This window comes from Alternaria alternata (genome assembly GCF_001642055.1).
Source record: "Alternaria alternata strain SRC1lrK2f unplaced genomic scaffold CC77scaffold_14, whole genome shotgun sequence".
NCBI lineage: Eukaryota > Fungi > Ascomycota > Dothideomycetes > Pleosporales > Pleosporaceae > Alternaria > Alternaria alternata.
In genome coordinates this window covers 878151-899648 of record NW_017306203.1, presented here as the reverse complement: position 1 = coordinate 899648, position 21498 = coordinate 878151, and the positions used below count along the sequence as shown (strand labels likewise).

At 52.2% G+C, this 21498-nt stretch overlaps 6 protein-coding genes across 6 annotated transcripts; 1 reads left to right on the top strand and 5 right to left on the bottom strand.

Annotated features, from left to right (window-relative positions):
* Positions 1-252: 252 nt before the first annotated feature.
* Positions 253-1143, bottom strand: CC77DRAFT_1010332 (hypothetical protein; the record flags this gene model as incomplete). Its single annotated transcript, XM_018523640.1, has 1 exon — positions 253-1143. The coding sequence occupies one exon, from the start codon at positions 1141-1143 to the stop codon at positions 253-255; it is 891 nt and encodes a 296-aa protein (XP_018384541.1).
* Positions 1144-2942: 1799 nt separating this feature from the next.
* Positions 2943-3368, top strand: CC77DRAFT_1063037 (hypothetical protein; the record flags this gene model as incomplete). The annotated part of the gene is made up of 2 exons (XM_018528594.1): positions 2943-3001; positions 3083-3368. 2 exons carry the CDS (start codon positions 2943-2945, stop codon positions 3366-3368), a joined length of 345 nt encoding a protein of 114 aa, XP_018384540.1.
* Positions 3369-3872: 504 nt separating this feature from the next.
* On the bottom strand, positions 3873-5372 carry CC77DRAFT_938855 (hypothetical protein; the record flags this gene model as incomplete). Its single annotated transcript, XM_018534644.1, has 1 exon — positions 3873-5372. The coding sequence occupies one exon, from the start codon at positions 5370-5372 to the stop codon at positions 3873-3875; it is 1500 nt and encodes a 499-aa protein (XP_018384539.1).
* Positions 5373-6184: 812 nt separating this feature from the next.
* CC77DRAFT_186090 (alpha/beta-hydrolase) lies at positions 6185-7966 on the bottom strand. Its single transcript, XM_018530524.1, has one exon. The coding sequence runs from the start codon at positions 7780-7782 to the stop codon at positions 6610-6612; it is 1173 nt and encodes a 390-aa protein (XP_018384538.1). The 5' UTR covers positions 7783-7966; the 3' UTR covers positions 6185-6609.
* Positions 7967-14475: 6509 nt separating this feature from the next.
* CC77DRAFT_1021945 (alpha/beta-hydrolase) lies at positions 14476-16183 on the bottom strand. The gene is made up of 2 exons (XM_018525364.1): positions 15833-16183; positions 14476-15752 (listed from the first exon to the last, which is right to left on the bottom strand). Exons 1-2 carry the CDS (start codon positions 15935-15937, stop codon positions 14595-14597), a joined length of 1263 nt encoding a protein of 420 aa, XP_018384537.1. The 5' UTR covers positions 15938-16183; the 3' UTR covers positions 14476-14594.
* A 210-nt stretch (positions 16184-16393) lies between these two features.
* Positions 16394-18774, bottom strand: CC77DRAFT_992541 (lysyl-tRNA synthetase; the record flags this gene model as incomplete). Its single annotated transcript, XM_018536387.1, has 6 exons — positions 16394-16730; positions 16781-17036; positions 17087-17963; positions 18013-18241; positions 18290-18509; positions 18562-18774. The coding sequence occupies 6 exons, from the start codon at positions 18772-18774 to the stop codon at positions 16720-16722; spliced, it is 1806 nt and encodes a 601-aa protein (XP_018384536.1). The 3' UTR covers positions 16394-16719.
* Between the last annotated feature and the right edge of the window lie 2724 nt (positions 18775-21498).

Here is a 21498-nt window from a genome sequence, read left to right as displayed (position 1 = left end):
TTACAATCACATTGCACGATGAATTGCAAAATTCACAAGCACTGCAAATCAACAGCCAGGTGACGACCACTCCCACATAGGTCATGCACCTCTTTTTAGTGTCAAAGCAATGTAGAGATTTCACCAGTTCCAAAGACGCGAGCAAAGTTGGGACTAGAAATTAGAATTTAAGAGTACTACTACTATCATAACTACAATGTGTCACAGCTGACATTACTCGAGATTACAAGGTCTGCTCATGAGACAACCACTTTACATGACCTCAACAACGGCGGGGCCAGCGATGATGGTGTCATCAGTGGCAGCGGTGTTGCAGCTGGTGAGAACAACGTAGCTCTGTCCAGCAATACCCTTCTCGGGGACCATGACCTCGAATCCACCGTCGACCTCCATGGCGTCAACGAAGACAGGGCCGGTAACAGTGATGAAAGCAGCGTAGACCTTGCCGTCAACCTTGTATCCAGAGGTCTTGAGAGTGACCTTGCTGCCAGCCTTGATCATCATGCTTCCGTCGGATGCGGAGGCAGCAAGGGTAGGGAAAGCCTTGACGGGCAGAGGAGCGTTGGTCTCTGGGCAGGACTTGATGAACTGCGCAGCGAGTGTGTAGACCTCGTTGTAGCTCAACGGGTTGTCGAAGGGAGCGGGGAAGGGCGACTCGCTGATGGTGTTGCGTACGTAGGCAGAGTGGCGGGCCTCGACAGTCAGGATGGATCCAGCGGCAGTCAAGTAGGTCTTGGACATGATGTCTGCGGCGGCACCGAGGTAGGCGCTGACACCAACACCCTCGAGGATGCTGGCAGTGGCAAGGAAGGAGGCAACGTCCTTGTATCCGAAGTCGTAGGTGCAGGCCTCGACGGGTTTGGCTCCAGCAGCGCTGAGCGCACCAGTCAGGAACTCAACGTGAGTCTTCTCATCGCCCGAGATGGTCATGATGCGGTTGTAGGTCTCCTCGGAGAAATTGGCGGCCTTGAAGTCCTCAACGCTGTACTTGGCGAGGGCCTGGGCGTAGAAGGTGTTCTCGAGGTGCTCGAGAGTAAGGGCGTAGTTGAGAATCTCGCCGTCGGATGGGCCATCAGCACGCTTGACGGGAGCAGCAGTAGAGACAGCCGCAAGGGCAGCGATGGAGAAGATGGTGGACTTCATTTTGATGGTTGGATATTAAAATCGAGTAATCGAGTAATGAGTACAAGAGAATGTGTAGTAGAGATGCTCAGAGTAGTAGTTGAGATGCTGTGAGATAATTCTTTCAATTTGGCGAAAACCATTCCATCTTATACCTACCATTACTCTCCTTCCTCATCTCCCGCAAAGACAAGACTGAAAGCTTACTACCCCTCTTCGAGCTCGCCCATCCCAATCTCATCATCATCTTCCGTAGCCTGAGCTAGGCACGAACTCCCGTAGACGGACATGATTCCATCCGGCGCCAGTCGCGATCTCACAGCCCAAGCACCAGGGCAGCTAAGACCCCGATCAGCCTAACCTCACCAACTGATCCACCGTCGTCCCGATCAGGTAGAGACCAACGACCTTGATTACTACTTCTAGACGAGAGTAAGGCCTTGGAAAGAAGGAAGCGAGTAACAGCAAGGGTCCAAGAGTCATTCCCCGCAAAATCGCGGCAGGTTAGTGATGTTGTGTACCACGGAACCTTCACCATCCGAATATGGCGCTAGGACGGTTAAGCTCAAGAATGACGTCGCGCTACTACACAACGGGCTCAACTATACCAAGACCGCTCTAGCACGCAGCTAATCATGACCATTTTAGTCAGGGGACAACAACTTACAATTGTCAGCTTTTCTTCCCGTTCAGACTACACGTGCTGTTGAAGCTTTTTTTCTCTGCAGTGGCTTAATCGCGACGGGATCTACGACCGGAGGACATGGAAGGCGTTGGAGTTACTATGGAAAGGTGACTTTCCGAGGGGCAATGTCGGCGGATGTGGAAGACTATGTCGAGAAAGGATGTTTAGAGAACGTAAGCTGCAAGAGGAAGCAATTGGTTTGCACCAAGGTAGGGAGCAACTACAAAGCGATTGCGCCTTCTGTCTTTTCCTAAGCTCCCCTTGTTGTGCATGCATAGAAACGCTAATGGAACAAACTATCATTCCAATAACGATTCTTTACACCCTGCTAGACCGCCAGCCTGGTTACAAACTTGAACGTCGAAGGCTAACGCACTCCCGGAACCAGCACCGTTCGTTAGTACAGGAACTTTCGAAATACAAACGGAACTTCCCGCCTCCACATTCCATTTACCCTTGAACTAGCCAGGTAAATTACAACCCACTGGTCTTACCACCTAGCCGCCCTACCCAACTACCGGCGGCACACAGTCTCTCCGTACTTTAGACCGTTAGCTTGGTTCTAACAGCCGTGAGTGTTTCTTTCCCTCCCGCGCCTTTGAAATTCGGCAACTTCTTGCCCGTTGATCAACACTCAACTCTGCTGCATCTGTGTCTGATAGAGTGGGGACGTGACCTTGGGATGAATGTATTCTCGGAAGACATACAACCCGATGAGACTTGGACAACTGGCCGGGCCGTTCTGTTGTGATCTTGCCACTTGCCAACGGTTGTTCGAAATGAAGGGGTTCTAGTAAGTTGTGGAAGTGAGTTGTAGCTTGTTTGGGAGGCGAGTAGGACAATGTGCTAGTAGTTCATTGGTTCACTTGGAGTAGAACTGCCGCGTTCGATATATCCTAAGGTAGAAACTGGAATCAACCTCGGGAGGAAGAACTAAGGAGGTGAACTGTGCGCATGATGGAGGTAAGTCGCCAGGTGTGGATACAAAGAAGCGGCATAGGCGCTGTTCGATTACCGTTTCTTCTCTTTCCATTCCCTCAAATTCTAAAAGTCGTCGTACATTCTTTTGTAGTCGTAACATATACTACATACGCCACCATCTAATCACCGGCCTTCGCACCTTATAACTCTCAATATGAAGTTCTCAGCATCCGTTCTCAGCACTGCTATCGTGCTATCCAGCACCGTCTCGGCGTAAGCAAGCTCTCTATCCTTCCTAGCACCTCCTCTTTTTTCTATAATTCGGTCATAGTCAACTCAACTAACGCGCCACAGCCAATCTCCCGCCGTAACATCCACCCTCACAGTCCACCCAGGCTGCCCTTCCGCCGCCCCTGCCGATGTAATGGTGACACGCTCCGCTGTTGCCGTGCCGTCCTGTGCCGCTGGCAGTAACGAGACCAAGCCAAGCATCATCATGATGTCTGGATCAGGAATGATGGGCAGCGCGACCGCTTCGGGTAACATGCCGGAGTTCACTGGTGCCGCGGCAGCAAACATGGCGATGGGTTCCGTAGTCGTCGGTGTGTTTGGAGGCTTGTTTGCTGCGCTTATGGTTTAAGCGGTGTGATGCAATGGCGGTTGTGAGGGGGACGGGTGTAGTCAGATGTCTTGATACCAGGAGTGCGTGGATGATGAGTAAGGGAGAGGAACGACTTGTACTTTTTGGCTACTAGGTTAATGTGTTAATGGTAATGGTGGTTGAAGAATGATAAGATGGCTCTTCAGCTCGAAGAAACTGTCGTGCAAACATGTATCGCGTACTTGCAACGATCCGCACACATCTACACCTTATACTATGAACTTTCAACAGTGCTTCTGAAAATATTGGTATCAGAGTATCATAGTAGAACCTTGTAAGGGCTTTACGCGGCTAAGTTTGACGGTTAAACGATATGGACACACGCCTGCGTCCATTAAGAACGCCATAATAAATGCTATGAAGGGTCGGTTCGCCAACCCACCCAACTGAAAAGAGCTCGGCTTCTGAGGCTGAACAACCAAAATAGACACATGAAAACATAACGAATAAGCACTCAGCGACCCGGTCAGTACAACGCCAACCCTAAGAGTCAAACACAGCCCCGTAAGCCGCACCCCCGTTCCCCTTGATCCTCTCGACGACCTCTCTTGTAGCCTTCGGATTGCTAACGACCATAACAGCCTCCAACTCGCACTCTTTCTTCATAACCTCTGCCTCACACGCCACATCGGGCCTCCCTTCCCTAGAGTCAAAGATCTTCGGTTCCGGATCCACTCTCCGTATAATATCTTGCGCGAACCCCCAATGCTCCGCATTAGGATCATACACAACCCACATGACCCTAACCTGCTTGCCCTGTTCGCGCATATGTGCGATAGCTGGTGAGCTCAAAAGGGAGAGCAAGGGACCGATACCTGCGCCTGTGGCTATAAGGAGGAGGGAGTCGAACAATGGGGCGAAGGAGAGGAAGTTTTTGGTGGCAGGTTTGCGAAGCCAGATGTGAGTAGGTGGGGAGGTGATGATGGACTTTGTCCAGTCACCCGCTGCCGAGATGACTATATATGCGGAGGAGATGGTTGGTGTAGATGAGGCTTGGATAGGGATCGTGGCAAAGGCGTGCCATTCGAGAAGCGGGGATAGTGAGAAGCGGGTTGTGGAAGTATAGGGCATATTTTGGTAAGGGAATGTAAGCTTGACTTCGCGGCTTGAAACAGCTTCGGCGGTTATGGGTACGCGGCGGATGCGGGTCCATGGTAGGATTATGAGAAAGGTTGTCGAGGCTAGGAGCCAGAGAGCGGCGTTGGCATAGAGAGGTGAACTGCCCGGGTTATTGCTAGCTACGCCTGCATTTATCCATAGTACTAGTAATGCTGCCCATCCACCAAAGCGATGCGTGTGTTCGAACGTGTCGTGAAACCTCACTCGGAGACGCGGGAGTGCTAGAATACAGACGACTAGGATGGATAGGAGGAAGGCGTAACAAGTGAAGATGTCGGCCCACATCCAGCCCGTAGCCTTGTCCTGCTTTACAGTGTCGAGAACGAAATTTGTGTTAAGGAACACAAAGTAACAGTACCATAGCAGTGCTGCCACGGAGCATCCAATGTGTAGTCCGCCGTAGTGGTGAAAGTCTGCAATCGTCTTCCGGAGCCATAACGGCAGGCTAGCTGGTGTTTTGGCTACGAAGGAGAAGCTTACGTTGATGAGGTCCTCCTGACGCACAAAGACGGCAACGAAGATATTGGCGGCCGTAGCGATTAGAGGTCCAGAAAGGGCAAAATGCTCGTGGCGAGTTTTTCTAATGTGCACAATGAACACTACGACGTTAACTAGAAAGGTGAGCCCGATGAGTATCCGATATGCTGTGAACCAATGAAGGTAAAAGCTTAGAACTCGTTGTCGAGGTCTGGTCTCCGCCGATGACAGAGACCCCGTGGACGATAGAGCGTGTGAAGACACTGTCACTGATGATTTGATGCCAATGTTCTTCTCGTCAACAGGCTTCAGCAGTGGCCCTTTATAGACCTCTACGTATTCTGTCTGCGGAGACTTCTTCGATTTACTATGCGTTTCCTGTGGCATATGGTACGGTTTCTGATAACATGTCTCGTCCAAAGGATCGTACGTGTCTTGGCGACTACTTCGGTAGGTCTTGGCTTCGTTGGGGTTGTTGGTATCGGCGTGTCCATCTTCAGACACGTCCGAAACAGAACAGCTGTCGAGGGTCTGATCGAGTGAATCTAATGAAGTGTTTGACTTGTCGATTGGCCGGACCACACTGGGCATGACATGAGCGCATGTGCCATGAATAAGAGGCTGATTGTGATCGAGGGAAACGCTACGACGGCTATGGGGCGTGATCTCTCGGCAGTACTCGACCGATTGACGCAATTTTGCAATAGAGTTGGTAAAAGGAACTGGTGAAGTACGGGAAGAAGCGACTGAAGGAGTTGTAGTAGAGGTGGTCATTTTTGCGAATCAGTGAAAGTCCCCTGTGCACAACTGCACGATCGCCTCGTCCCGTCCTTCCAACTTATACAGTGCTATCCTGCCCATCTCATAATCTGGTAATCCACAATGAGGCAAGTGTACGCTGCACGTTGATGATGGATGATGTGCCAAGCACATATCATCAGGAAACGGCTCTAGCGCCGAGTCAGCACTGCCGCGAGCTGCATACGAAATCAGGGGAAATAGACGCCCACGCCGCATTGCCGCAGCCAAGCGAGCCCCGATGTACTCGCAATTAGCTCTAGCTTCTAAATACAAAGACATTATCAGCTCGTTTCAAATCCTCCGATCGATCGGACCCCAAAGTCGTCTTCGCTATCATTATAATGCACATGTATGTACGTCTCCTGTCGACCTGAAATAGAGCTCCGGGTCATATTTTGAGTGGAAATAACCTGCGCAAAATTGGATAAGCGTTTGGCTTGACGTTTTGCGCCGTTTGTGGTGTCTTAATGTATCACTGACGTTGCATTGCGTAGCTTAGCGTGTGATAATAGTGGATCTCGACTATAGAGCTTCCTAATACCACAATACCGACAGTGCTTGACTACGGATCTGGCTGCGGGCCCGAATGCCGGGCAATAGGGAGCGACCGGACAGCAGCTCTTGCTGAGAAGCATGAGAAGGAATTGCGGCGTGGCGGCGTAGCGACCTCAACAAGATGATGAGCCGATGTGGAAGGGATGCCCTTAGTAGGTGGCTGGATTCAGCCCGAAACAATACAGGTAATATGGAGACGCAAGAGTTGATAAATCGATAGGATCGCATGTATCTGCAGACATCTGTACACGTCGCAACTGCAACCCACTTAAAGAGAGCGAATGAATCCTAGTACTTCTTCAACAACACTCTCCGGCTGCTCTTGTTGAGGCCAATGTCCTGCACCTTGGATGAACCGGACCCCTCTAAAGTCGGAGCATGACTCGGGATAGGCCTCGATGGCCCCAGGTTGCTGATAGTTGCCCCAGTCCTTAGCGCCTGAGATGAAGGTACTCGGACATTCGATCTTCTTGCCCGCGAACAGGTGGAGGTCTCTCATATTATTCGGATCAGTGGTAACTCGGTAGTAGTTGAGGCCACCTTGAAAGCCTGTTCGTGACCATTCTTGGACGTAGACTGTCAAATCCCGATCAGGCATCCACCGTTCGGTTGCCGAGCTATCTTGGTTGACCATCATGTCAGCAATGGTATCAGGCATTGACTTGTGCAACGGCATAACGTAGTAGTTGGGTACTTTAGCCATCTCTTCAGCCGTCCAGCTCTTAAGAGGGTGAGGCGAGTTCTCTTTCCAGTCAGCTGACTTGACATGAAGATACCCTCTGAGAAAAGCATGCAATCCTTGGCTTGGGTTTAGCCAATCGCCTGCAGCTCTATTGGTACTGTTGTACCACTTGTAATGTTTCCTCGGCACAGGCAGATTTGCCAGCTCAGCGTGGATGTCCGGCTGTGGCGCGTGTCCGTCAGTCTCACCGTCACCGTGGGCTATGTCGAATGGCAAGAGCGCGGGCGCTTTGAAAGGATGACTCATCATGACAACGCTCTTGAAGAAATCCGGACGCATCAAAGCACACATGCTTGCAGTGACGGCACCAAAGTCGTGGCCAACAATGCACTTGACCTCTCGATAACCCAGAGCATTGACCAGGGTCACGACATCGCGAACCACGTTGGTCAGAGCAAACTGCGATAAGTTTGTGTTGGAGTAGGAAGAGTTGTCCCAGCCAGTTGTCCGCCCGTATCCTCGCTGATCAAAGGTTACCACATAATAGCCTGCCTCAGCGATAGGCACCATGACCTTCCTCCAAGAAAAGGCGAGTTCTGGGAAGCCATGACATAGAATTATCAGAGGCTTATCGCGTTGCGGAGTATAGCCAGCTTCGAGTGTGTGAAAAGTAAGGCCATTGGAGGGGCAGTAGACGTAGTTCTCGACGATACCGTCTGGTAGTGGCAGAGGCGGAAGGCGCGACGCTGACGACGCCATACTAAGAAAATGCTACACGTATGCAGATCAAGACAAGGTGTAAGCAGTGACAGGCGTTGAGGTGTGGTATGTTTTCACGTGATCCCTACTCGATAGAATGGCAAGCTGGCCATGTTGGCAACCTTGGAAATCGTCACGATGCTATTAGCGCGGGGAAGATATGCGGCCTGGGCGATCTCGCAGCGTTGAGTGGGCCAGTTCGGCGATCATAGAACCCACATAGGTTCTGACGCAAACATGTGCGTTACATGTTGTCAATGTTCAAATCGAGTGTTGTTCAAGTTGGAGCTGCCTTGATTCTGTCGTAGTACGTTGCTGCCTTTGCGACGTGTGACTGGCAAACGGCGATGACCGACCAGTGAGCATGCTATGCTTTGGAATATATTTGCGAATCAAACCGCGGACCCCAGCCGGCGCTACGACGGCTTCGTGGAGATATCGCATACGTCAGTGGCGCCGGACATGGAACTGGCCAGATTGGTGCTGGTGCTTCGACAGGGCCACTAGCTGGAGAGGTACAAATCAGGGACCGTGTGGTGCAAAGCGTCAGGAGAAGTGCGTGCGCGTTTGGAGGATGGACGAGAGTGTAGACAGGGAGTGAGGGCGAAAATAAACAAAACATAGCTGCGTCTGAGGCACGTCTAGACTGCATCTGGCAGGGCAAAGCCACGCTGTCTCTGACACACGCGACAGCCTCACCCTCGACAACGACGCATGTTTGACGTCTGGATGAGACGGTGAAGCGTTTGACACTTTTTTTTGCGACGGTAGCAAATGGCGCCGGCGCGAGGCTTACCTTTGCGGCGCCAGAAGGTCGGCCTAAGCTTTTGAGATGTCCGGGAAGATGACGATCCTCTTACTTGTTTTGCTAGCTACAACAAGTCCACTCCGCCCAGATGCGTCTTCGAGCCCTTTTCAATTTCCAATCCCTCCACACGTGAGAAGACCCCAACTCACCTGCGCCCTGTGATTTGTTTTTTCTTTCGGTGGTTTGACGCGAGTAGCCGTCCACTCTCTTTCACTTCAATCAATCCGCACGGTTCCGCCCTGCAGACGTGACATCATCTCGACGACCCTTGCTGCATCTCCGAAGCCACCGCACCCTCGCATGCACACGGAAATGCAGAACCAGTCGTAACTGCCGTAATCTCTAATTCACCACACCACAATGTTCGGGAAACGACGACGGGCAGCGTCCAATCCGGTAGGTACTCGCCTTGGGTGCGCGCGCAAACCTCGTGTCGCGCTCAGCAGGCCCTCTGGCGACGCGATGCTAACAATTCTTGCCCGATGCAGCCCCAACGAGCCCCTCCACCCAGCGCATCCGCCTCGCTTGCCGCCTCGAAAGCTTTTATAAAGAATGCCGAGTCACATGGCGACCTCTCGTCTGCAGCCGCCGCTGCCGCCTTGCGCACCCACGTAACGACGCCGACTCCCGTGGGCGAGACAGTCACAAAGCGCATGGTGCGCCGCGGCTCACTTTCGTCAAACGGCAGCTTCTCGAGACAACAGCCCGGTGCCCCTGGCCTGCGCCGACAGTCGAGCTCAGGCTCCATGACAGAGCGCTCATTCCGCGCGCCATCGCCTGGCAGAGGGAGTCCAGCTGACGCCGATGCGCCGCCAGTCCCGCCTGTGCCAAAGAACATACAACAGCAGGGAAGCGTCGTTCATCGGCGTGCGTCCAGCCTGGAGCCCACGTATCGAGGAGGATCACCAGCACCAGCAGGAGGCAGAGGCCGAGGCGTCAGCCTGGATAGGGGCGCCAACCCCGTCGGAAGAGGCCAAAGGCCTGCTAGCCATCTTGCCCAAGTATCCGAGGAAGATGACGCCTCGCGATCTGTAAACTTCTCCCGTCCAATGTCTCCGGGCGCAATAGGCACACGTCAAAACCCCTCGCCTCCTTCCAGCAAAGGATGGTTCGGTGGCCCGGTCGTAAACCAAGAAGCAGTCCAACGCATGGCCTCGACATCGCGACCCAAGACATCTAGTGGCGTCTCCAGCTATGATCTCCAGAACGCCCAACGGTCCGTCCAGAATGCTGCTGAGCGTCCAGTCAAGACGCACCAGTTATCACAGGGTGTTCAGGGCGCAAGACTGTCGAGCGGCAGTATGCGTGCCAAGCCATCTGGATCTGCTGTACAATCGCAATCCTACCTGCCGCCGCGCGCTCCTCGTCCAGTCGATCCCAACTCGCCAGATGCCATCTATGATCCTTCGACGCGCAAGTTCATCCATAAGCAGGATGCCATGGCCCGTCACCGAGAGCTACACGAAGAGCCGGAGCCTGCGCCGCGGTACGTGTCACAGCACCTCGACACCTTCCATTCGGTCCACATACCTGAAAACCAGATGGGCCGGGGCTCACCAAGTCCTATACGTCACTATGTCCGACAGGAGCAACAAGCACCGCAGAGACGAGAAGAACCTGTAACGCAAGCTCTCGAACCGCAATTCAACGCAGCTACCGAAACAAGACATTCTGATGATTTCGTCGATGCCGACTTCCCACCCCAGGAGCAGGCAAACACCAGTCGCAAACTGGAAGACTCTGGTTATGGCACTATAGTTGGCCATGAAGACGATGTGGCTTCGCCCAAATTCGCTCCGAACCAGGATAGCTCATATCCTCGCCTGGCTACTCCAGTGGCTACTCCAGCCAATTCGACACCTGCAGGTTCTGTTAGTGGCCAGGGTCGTGGCCGTCTTCCCGAGGCGCACGACCGAAATGCTTCACTGAGCCCACCGCGTACCGCCCATTTTGCGGCTGTACCCGTTGAACTTGCAGGGACCAAGCATGATCCGCTCCCGCGCTCAGTTTCCCCTGCAAAGTCTGTCTTGAAGAGCTCGCCTTCGGTTTCGCGCCGCGGCGGCTCGCCAGCGACTGCAAACGGACGTCTCTCCGCTCGTTTCGCTCCGAGCGAAGCATCTGATACTGGGTCTGATGACGGAGGCAGGAAGAAGAAGAAAAACGTTCGTGTTAGTTTTGAGGAAGAACCAGTACTACTGGGCAAAGCTAGTGATACAGAGGCACCTCTCGGAGGTTCCGGTGCGCCCAAGTGGAGTCCCATAGCCGAAAAGGAGGATGAGTTCGAAGACTTCATGAAGCCACGCGCTGCTCTACCAGTGTTCGGTAGTATACGCGAGAAGGAGCGACGACCGCAGGAAAACATGGCTGAGAAGGTTACCGAGACGTTCCCTACTTCGAACGCCTCTAGTGACACCGCGCTTGGAAACATTGTCGCAGAGGACTTCGCCCAAAAGCATGCAACTCACAGCGACCCGCTACCTCCCGATGTCACCACTGTCGAAGGGAGTGGCTATGTGTCGGACTCCAGCGACTACTCAGATACCCATAGGCCCATGGAGACTTCGCAACAGCCACCTGCTCCGGAGCCGAAGTCATTGTCCGTATCACAAGAAGAGACAACATCAGCGGCGGCTCCCATCACGGAACAAATCGTTGAGGTGCCTAACATCGCACTCCAGCCCGCCACCCCTAGCCCGTACGAGAGGTCTGAACCCGTGTATCAGAGCATGACGATACCTGGGGGTTGGGGTGAGGAAGTCCCTGAAGCCGAGAAGAAGACAATCAACCCGACTTCCACGACGTCTGCGCCCGTTCTGGACTCAACAACGCAACAGCCGAAGTCTACTACACAGGCAGAAGAATACGACGAGACCACAGACGATAACAGCAGCGTTTACAGCGACGCCTACGAAGATCTCTCCGATGGTGAAGGGTTCGGCAGCATCAACGCCCTGATGGAGAAGCCTGTTGCCGCGTCTTCTTCTGGGTTGATGTCTTCAAGATACGCAAATGGAGATGCCACAGACAAGGCTACCTCGAATCTCCAGCTAGACACCGCCGTGGACGACCATCGCGACTCGGATACTACACCAACGCAAGATTGGAACGCTGCTCAACAGCATTGGAGTGGTCTCAACGCGTCTTTAAAGAAGCCAAACCCAGAGCTAGAGCAGACTCAAGCACCTCCTGAACGAGCTTCACATGCTCAGGAAGTAATTTCTCGAGTCATGCAGGCTCCAGTCTCAAAAGACATGCCAGCACCATCTTCCTCACGCGAGTATACACCAGATGCAACACCAGAGCGCAAGGTCACAGCCATACCACCTCCACGGACTACTACTCCATCAGCTGATCAGTCTCCGGCAAAACCTCTCAAGTCTGCTTTGAAGAAGAGCCCTGCACCACAGCCGGCGCGGCCAGTTGAATCACAAGCTAGGACGACCCTGCGGACGGCAGCGCCGAGGGAAGGTGCCTCTGAGACTCATATGAAGCGAACTATGCGAGGAGGTTCAGATCCGGCTTCGCGAGCAGGACCGCAGATGGGATCGACTATGCGGACGAGCATGCGGGGACCCTCAGACGCGACTCCTAGAGCGCAGCCCCAGATGCGACAAAGTATGCGTTCAGCGGATGCCTCACCGGCACCAAGCATGGGTCTAGCAGCGTCGCGACACAGTATGGTACCTATGGACACCAAACCTCCGCGAGGTGCTCTCCAAAAGAGAAACATCCCGCCTGCTGCTGCTGTCTCCAAGGGTAGACCACAGAGCATGCCTGCGGCGAAACCGATGGCTGCACCAGCACCTACATACGACAGTGACTCTGATGCTTCTGTAAGCAGTTTCCAACGCGAACGCGCCAGAAAGCGCGGAGGACGGGAACAAGGTGGGCGCTATACAATGCGCGGCTCAATGAGACAAGAACCTGCACCCACTATGCGAGCAAGTGCTCCGGCACCTAAGCAAGTCCGGGCAATTTCTCCACCAGCCACACCGTCCGCCATGCGAAGATCTATGCGGCCTTCTTCGCCAACGCCAGAACCAGTAAAGTCATCGAAGTTTAGCATTCGATCATTGTCGCCAATGGGAAGATTCCGCAGAGGATCTGATGTTCGTCCTTCGTCGCCTACACCGCCAATGCCCGTCTTCAACAAGCAGACACTGCCGCCTAAACCGTCTAAAGCGCCGAAACAAAAGGCACCACCTGCCAAGGCTTCGAAAGCTGCGTTCAAGAGTCGTTTCGCCGATTCAAGCGACGAAGAAGACGACGCTCGACCGTCTCGTTTCCAAAGTCGATTTGACGACTCGGACGATGATGAGCCTGCTGATTACACCCTGCCTCCAGGTTTGGCGCCAGTACGAGGGATTCCTAGAAAAGCGGGCGAAGAGGATGGCGACTCTACCGATCTAGAGGAAGAAGCGGATGATGAAACCACAAACGTTGTCCCTAAAGCTACACCAGTGACGAATGGCGCAAACGGTAACTCGGGCGCACAAGGCGCAGCCCTCTCCACCGGCTCTTTGCGTGACAGCAAGCATGCGCCTTTGCCCTCGTTTGGAGATGCTGGCAAGAGCAAGTCGAAGCGTGGTTTCTTCGGCCTAGGAAAGAAGAAGACTAGTGCTCAGCCACAAGCCGTTCAGGCGCAGCCCGAGCCAGCGCAATACGCTCCAGCGTCTGATGAGATTCCTTTGCCACCCACACAACGCAACCGCGATCTGGGGCATCCCATGACGCCCATCGACGAGGACAAAGAATTCGGCGACCCAAGACCCACCTCTCCTCGATCGCCTAAACTACAACGTAGAAAGACTCCCGAATGGCCACTTCAACCTCCACCTGTCATTGGCACTGACGACCGCCCAATGAGTTCAGATGGTGTCACGGCCCGCAGACCGCGCTTCGCGAACCGACAGTCTAGCGCTATCTCCAATGTTTCAGCGCCCATTGTTGACGCCCAAGGCCGTTCCGTCTCCTACGGCCGAAGCGGAAAGAAGAAGAAGTTCCAAGGTCTAAGGCGGGTCTTTGGGCTGAATGACTGAGCGAGTTTAGCTAGTGGCTAATTCGCGTTTGTAGAGTTATGAGAAGACACCAAGACCGTCCTATGGCTCCCACTACTCATGTGAAGAGCCATAGGCTGGAACACTCGTCATCTACAGCATCGAGCCGATCGCGCGTTTCCTTTGCATCTTTTGCTCGTATTTCGAACAGATTGTTGGCTTGTCATCGTTCCACTACACACCCACTGTCACTGTCTCATCTTTGAGCACGACCCACGAACATATCAATTTCTCTTTTCCAATATACACACTGTGCTGTACTTGGCTGTTTTCCTTTTCCTTTCTCTCCCCTTCAGCTGGCGGCTTGCGTGATGCAGGCAGGGCTTTTCGGAAAGAACAATGATACCATTTTCCCTTTTTGTTCCATGTCTCTCTGGCGATGCCGCGACATATATGCGCATCCGCCGCAATACCCTTCGCTTTAGATTCAAGCTTGAATTTTCCTTGCACGACGAACTGATTGTGTTTCATGTACGCTTATGTTGGATCGAGTCGAGCAGAGGGATCGGGAATGTGACGTAGATAATTTCTAATGGAACTTGCGTTGCCTTATCAACTGTCTGCTCGCAAATATTGTGCCTCACTTTGTGACTTATTATCGATTGAGCATACCTGCATTCTTCTCTGGAAGAGTATGTGTGGGCATTGGAGCGGCTGACATCTGAAGAGCATGCGCGTATATGAGCAGCCATGCAATATATGGGATGCAAGTGTAAAACAATTGTAACAAGAAAGAAAGCATTTCAAACGATTGAGACACTATATGACTATTGCGAACACAGAAAATGAACGTAAGATAGCAACACTGAGCAAGCTATCCTGTCACGATGTCACAACAGGAAGAGTATAGAACATGGATCTCGAAGGACCTAATCTCAATTCCGCTCGCTGTCGTGTTCTCGGTTCCTTCTCTGCATTCATCCTCTTTGCATACCTCACTCTCCCCCTTAGTACTTTGGCTTGAAGGGCAACGTCGACATCTGTGCCCCGACTTCGGCCTCAATACCAAACAGCTTATACAGCCACTTGATGATAACAAAGAAGCTCTCCGGCTCCCCCATATGCTTGATGCCCGTTATAAACCTCGCTTCCTTGGGCGCACCATGTTGCAACGCAAGATAATAATCGTCAATTGGGAAAATCTCATCCTCAGTCCCATTCACCAACAGCAATCTCGAACATGTTTGCTTATCCAACGTGCCGTCGTTTAGCAACGAGAACTTGTTCATGGCTTCCTTTTTGAAGGCTTCGACGTCATTTCCGTAACCCCACTTGTATGCGAGTGTGTTGGCAAGATCAAAGGGGTACTCGAGGTGATTTACATTGTCGAGCCATTCGCGCTCAAACATGTAGTGGCAGCCTCCTCCTAATGCTACGACGCCTGCCAGACGATCTGCGTGTGTGTGAGCAACGCGGATGGCGTAGTAGCCGCCGGTGCTGAATGCCCAGATGGCAACTTTCTTTGCATCAAGACGCTCTTGTGTGGCTATCCAGTCGAACAGTGAGCTGTAGAGACGGTCTGGGGATGTGGGGTCCGATGCGGTAGCGGGACAGTCTCCAGTACCGGGTATCTCCAGAACGATAGTGGCTACGCCTACGCGACGCCAGCCTTCCATCCAGACGGCCAGCTCAGTGCGATAGCCGTCGAGGCCAGTGAAAATGATAACGGTGGGTACCGGGTTTTCTTTCGAGGCGCCTTCGGGGACGAGGTGGTAAACGGGTATGTGTTCTCCTTCGTCTTGGTTGCGATGTTGATGTGGGATCATGACTTCGTGCACGGGGTGCGGACGCATTCCTAGGCCCTTGATGCAGACTTCTTTGCCTAGTTTCCATGCTTCACGTTGAACTTCGCTGCGTGGCGCAGGGAAGCGGCTGATGCGGTAAACGGCGCTGGAGCGTAGGTAGTATTCTGATGCCTTCTCTTTCTCGCCGTTCTTCTCGGCCTCTTCGGCTATAGATTTGAGCTTCTCGGCTTGCGGGAAGTAGATTTTGGCGTATTCGTCCCAGTTATAGGGCTCTTTCATGTCTCTGGATTTCATCTCTGTGACTATCGGCTCGAAATCGGAGGCTGTGCCGAACATGAAGGGGTAGACGCCCATCTCTGCCTGCGATGTATCAACAAACGTAATTCAACATGGTTGCAGCTGTCGCATCTATGTTATTGAGTGACAAGTGATGAACATACAGGCTTCTTCCACTTCGTCTCCCAAAGCTGTTCGTAAGACTCATGATGCTTTGCTGGAGTCTTCAGCTTCTCTTGGATAAAGAAGTTTCCCCCTGGTGCTGCCATGCTTGAATCAGTCTTCTCTCGTTATTGTATGTATTTGTCTTCTTTCTTTGGCGAAATGTGTATCCTAAATCGTAGTAAGATCTTGACTAGAGATGGACGGCTAAATTGAAAACACAAACTTAGGCCTCAGCAACAGATCTTCAAGTCTCATATATAATCTCTAAATCTATTCATAGGCCTCCCGTTCGGCACAAGTTCTCGCGGCAACAATGTTGCGGCAATGGTGCGGTCCGCCGCCGTTCGGGGATAAAACGTCATGGTCCGTGAGCGGGGAGCCGAAACCTCAAGCCCATTATCTTTATACAGTACGCGATTGCGCCAGCGTTCATTGGAGGAGAACTCGCGATATCTTCAAATTGTACAGTAACTGGATTAGAGCGCGATTTTATACATACAATGCGATGTCTTGTCTAAGAGCACCATGAGTGACGGTAGATCGTGTCATAGAGATGATGTGATAGCGAATCTGGTACTCGAACCATCTATGAATTGACGAAGAGGCATCAAAATGATAAGATGCATTTCGCACCAGTGAGTATTCCAAAGGAATCTACCGCGGACTTTTCTTAAGGCACTTGCAGGATAACACGCTGGTAGTGTGTGCGTTTGAAGTTGACCGTGAAGATATTCGGGACAATTCAGAGAAAAAGAGCTTTATATGTTCTTGCAGAGTCGTTCATGTCTTCATCTTCATTTATCTTGGCTAAATCGTTCGTGAAACGTGCCTCATGATCCGTACCCATGTCCTAACCATCCCATACGCCGGTAATGCTACTTTGAATCTATTTGTGTGCTGCATCGCATTAGCAAGCTGTGTACAACTTCAAAGCTTTATGTACTTACGAATGCCCTCAGTGGGCTTGGGGGTTACGTCGACAACCTCCGCGGCGGGCTTCTTGACCTCAACGATGTCCTTCATGAAGGGGAAGGTGAGCACCTCCTTGATAGAGTAGTGGTCTGTCAAGAACATGACTAGACGGTCGATACCCATACCCCAACCACCAGTGGGCGGCAGACCGTACTCGAGCGACTGACAGAATGTCTCGTCAATGAGTTGTGCTTCGTCATCACCAGCAGCCTTCTGGTTCGCTTGCTCTTCCTGTATAACCGTAAGTATTCATATTATCAACGTACCTGCCTCGAACTTACGAATCGCAGACGTTGGTCAAATGGATCGTTCAACTCAGTGTAGGCGTTACAGATCTCCTTCTTGCATACGAATGCCTCAAAGCGCTCGCAGAGACCAGGGGTATCACGGTGGTATTTGGCAAGGGGCGACATGACCTCGGGGTGACCGATAATGAATGTAGGGTTAATAGCAGTCTCCTCGATGAACTCACCAACCAACTTGTCGATCATTCTTGAGTTGGTGCGAGGCTCTGAGCAGTCGACGTTGACCTTCTTGAGCACCTTCTTGAGGAACTCGTTGGTCTCGGCAGTGTGTAGCTGGTCTGCTGGTGGGAACTTCTCACCAGTAGCCTCTTCCAATGCGGGTATCATTTCGACTCGCCTCCATGGCCTTGCCCAGTTGACGTTGTAGATCTCGCCGTCCTGAGTATGATAGACAGTCTCGTAGCTACCAGTGACTTCCTTGACCAACTCACTGACGAGCTCTTCGGTCATGTTCAAGACGTCGTTGTAGTCGGCGTAGGCCATATAGAATTCGCAAGTGGTGAACTCCGGGTTGTGGGTGAGATCGATACCCTCGTTACGGAATTGACGGCCAATCTCGTATACCCTCTCAAGACCTCCTACTACGAGCTCCTTGAGGTATAGCTCGGGCGCGATACGCATGTAAAGCTCCATGTCGAGTTCGTTGTGGTATGTCTTGAAGGGTCGTGCAGTCGCACCACCAGCAATCTTGTTCATCATAGGTGTCTGAACTTCCAGGAAGTCTCGTTCATCGAGATACTTGCGAACGGCCTTGATGATCTTGGAGCGAGTAATGAAAGTGTTGCGTGTTGAGTCGTTCATGATGAGATCGAGGAATCGGTTGCGGTGGCGTTGCTCCTGGTCCTTGAAACCACTATCACAGTATCAGTACTATGTTCACCTGAGTCTACAACCGAACTCACAAGTGTTCCGTTGGCAACATTCTCAGGCAAGGAGTGAGAAGGATTACTTCGCGCGCGAAGATACTCAGCTCGCCCTCACCACCCTTCTTGGGACTTGTGCGACCTGGGAAGCCGATGACACCGATGATGTCTCCACGCTGGATGTTCTCATGCTGCTTCTCAAAAGGTACGTCGGCCTTGGCTTCCTGCAATTGGCACATGACCTGAATCTTGGTGCCCTCAGCCTGGCCTGTAGACTGTTAGCTGTTGAAGGCATCGTCGTGTGCCGTATACGTACAAACATAGAAGTGCAGCGCGTTGGAGGCGGAGCGCTGTGTCATGACGCGGAGACCAATGCGAATCTCCTTGTCGGGCTCGGTCTCTCCCTTCTTGAGGTGCGAGTAGTCGCGAACATAGTCGGGGAGCTTGTAGTTGGTGTGGAACTTGTGCGGGTACGGGTTCGGTTGCTTGGAGGCACGAAGTGCGTTAATCTTGTTGGATCGGATTTCGAAGTATTGCTGTAGTTTGTGAGCAATTGGGTCGACAGGAATTTCAGGATTGAAGGCATACGTTTGGGTTCAATTCTTCGACATCGTCCTTCTTCTCCTTCTTGGTTTGCACCGGGAGCGCGGCCGCCTTCTCCTTCTTCTTCTCGTCCTTCTCACGCTGCTTCTGGCGACGCTTCAGTTCACTCTTGGAGATCTTCTCGCCAGTGACGGGGTCAGTGTGCAAGTCCTTGGCCTCGGCAGCCGGTGGCTGTGTTGCGGGTTGTTCGTCAGCCATTGTTGCGATGTTCGGGTGTTGCTCGTGTGGGCTGCGCGACGAGATACAATGCCCCGCCAAACTTTTCGATTTGACTCACCCCGCCTTCGCATCGACTGCAAGCCACGGGAACAAAGTTTTTCCATCCGGCTTCTAGGACTCATGCTTCATGCCACATCGGTTTTCTTCTCTATTCATTGTAAACATATTGAGCACTTATTCCATATCGCTGCCAGATCTGGTAGATGTAGTGTCTCTGGCACTATGATTGTATCGATTCATCATGCGTACCCCGCATGCGATCAAGGCTTGACATGACAGAGCCCTTTCGATCACAGAGATGGAAAGATTGTAATTCTCATCTAGCCACGACAGGTCAAATGGACACTGCAACAACCCCTCGGTCCCTGTCTGCATCACGTTCCGAGTTGACGTAGGCTACATCCTATAACGCAACAACAAAAAGCTTTTGCATCGTCAATGTACTTCTTACCTGACTCAACGAAAGAAGTTCGTGTAGAAATTTCGTCATTCTCCTGACTCTGCCCAAATCAATCGAAATGAGGAACAGACCCACACGGTCATGCCCGGATATAGCATCCAAGGATCACCTAGTGGCCTCAATATGCGCAATACGAAGACGCGCAGCATTGGGCATCTACGGCAGCAGATCTTGCATCACCTTAGCGACGGGATGAACAGTGGGAACAGATCATCTCCGGACCCTGTGGATCTTTAAGGCGATGTCACGGGAGGTCCCTGGATGTTCGTCACTTTTGACAGCTGTCTGTGTTGGGCGTCTATCGCGCAGTAATATCCGACCCAAAACCGACAGAAACCCCATCTCTTTCTTCTTGGCGTGCACGCCTTGTGGATTTTGATCGCTGAGACCCTGGGTAATACCTTGATTGTGCGGGGTTTCCACGCAATTCTTCTACCCGTTTTGGCCTTCACTTCCATAACCACGGTCATGAAGTTGGCTCTAATACTCTCCTGTTGAAAAGCCACATCATCTACCCACGATATGATCAAGCCTAGTAAAACATCTAGGAATAGTTACCATGGAAATCCGAACTGGGCGAACAATCCATCAAATGTTACCATAGTGATTGGATTGGGCGACAAGCCGTATGGCCGTGACAATATTAGGAAATTCGAAGTTGTGTTCTGAAACACGCGTTGAAACATCAAACTTGGGGTATCATGAGGCTGGTGCCCGCTGCAAGTGCGGTTAAGGCTGACCTGTGCATGTAGCTGCACGATATGTCGCCGTGCGCTCATGGCGCGTTCCTGATTTGGAACTCAGAACAAACTCGTATCGATCATTTTAGATGCAATGTCGCTTCTGCTCGGGACCGGTAAAACTGCAGCGCTTGCATATCCGGAAATACTCGGGTCCATGCCTTAGACAACACTCTTGGAGCTTGCTGCTCGTCGCAAAGTGATCGGGTCTTTCCGATGTCGGAATGTGCCATCATAGTGACGATGGATGGGTGTAGAGAAATATGGAAGCGCACGATAGGCTAAAGCAGGTACGGCGATGATGAAACAGGAAAACATGGCGATGGAAGCGCGTACCTGCAGTATCCGACGTTGGACGGTAGACTAGCGGGGATAATTCTAGTACCAATATTATTGAGGTCGCAGAAGCGGCCACATGAGGCAGATTCGGGGTATCAGAACGTTGTTTTTTCCCCATGACGCGATGATCTCCACGCGTGACAGCTCGAGGGCGCTTGACTGCCGACGTGCTTTTGCGTTTGATCGATCAAGCAGGTACGATCTGTAGCCGCACCTTCCCGGAGAGTTAGTAGTCAGTTGATGCAACCATCTCGAAGTCTGGCCTCAAACAAGGCCTCGTGAGCACGCTGTTTGAAGAAGACTATCGAGCGGCATACGGTCCGCCTCCGGGACTGCAGCCTTGTGAGCTTCTAGCGTGTATCATATCGATAGCTTAGCCGCTCTACGTTCACGGAGTGGCTCTGACATCGAGAGCTGGGGGAGAGATCAAGGAGGCTACGTCATGTGTAACCACCCATCTTCGATCCCGGCGCCATGGGATGGACGGATGGCTAAATGCAGGCGAAGCATCATTGGAACAACCCTCGATCGCAGGAAGCCGTGCGATCGGACAAGTTGAAACGTCGAGAGGGGGATCCGGTGGTACGGCTGAGTTGTGCGTCAACAACGCGAAGACGCGTCTTGGGCAATAATCATGTTCAGCTGAGAAGTAGCCGATGACGACGCCGGGAAATATGGCGTGGGCATATCACAGCTTACTGCAGGGAAAGGAATATGGAGAGGACGTTTTTCACGAGTCGCGAAGCCTATCGATAGCTAGATAGGCGAAGATGCAGACAATCGATAGGAGGCTGCAGGCCAGCTGCAGACTCGTCAATCATAATGGGGAAAGCTAAGATTGAGACGCGGGCCGCCGAACTGGTGGCAGGCGGACGTGCAAAGCTGGAGCCCCTATTTCGCGTGACTCGGCCACCCGATGGCATGAAGACGATAAGATTTGCTAATTTGGGCATGGAGAGAGCCTGGGAGATGGGATCGGCATGTGGTTCGAGCGCCATAGTGCCGATACTGTGGTTGGGGAGTTGTGTGATGGTGGCGAGGATTCCGTGTTGTTTTGATTTTTGCGTTGTTGTTGTTGTTGATCAACAAACACGGAGTGTAAACATGCAAACTTCAACGTGGCAAAGGCTCCGCAGCAGCGCCTCGCACTGCATTGCAAGTGCA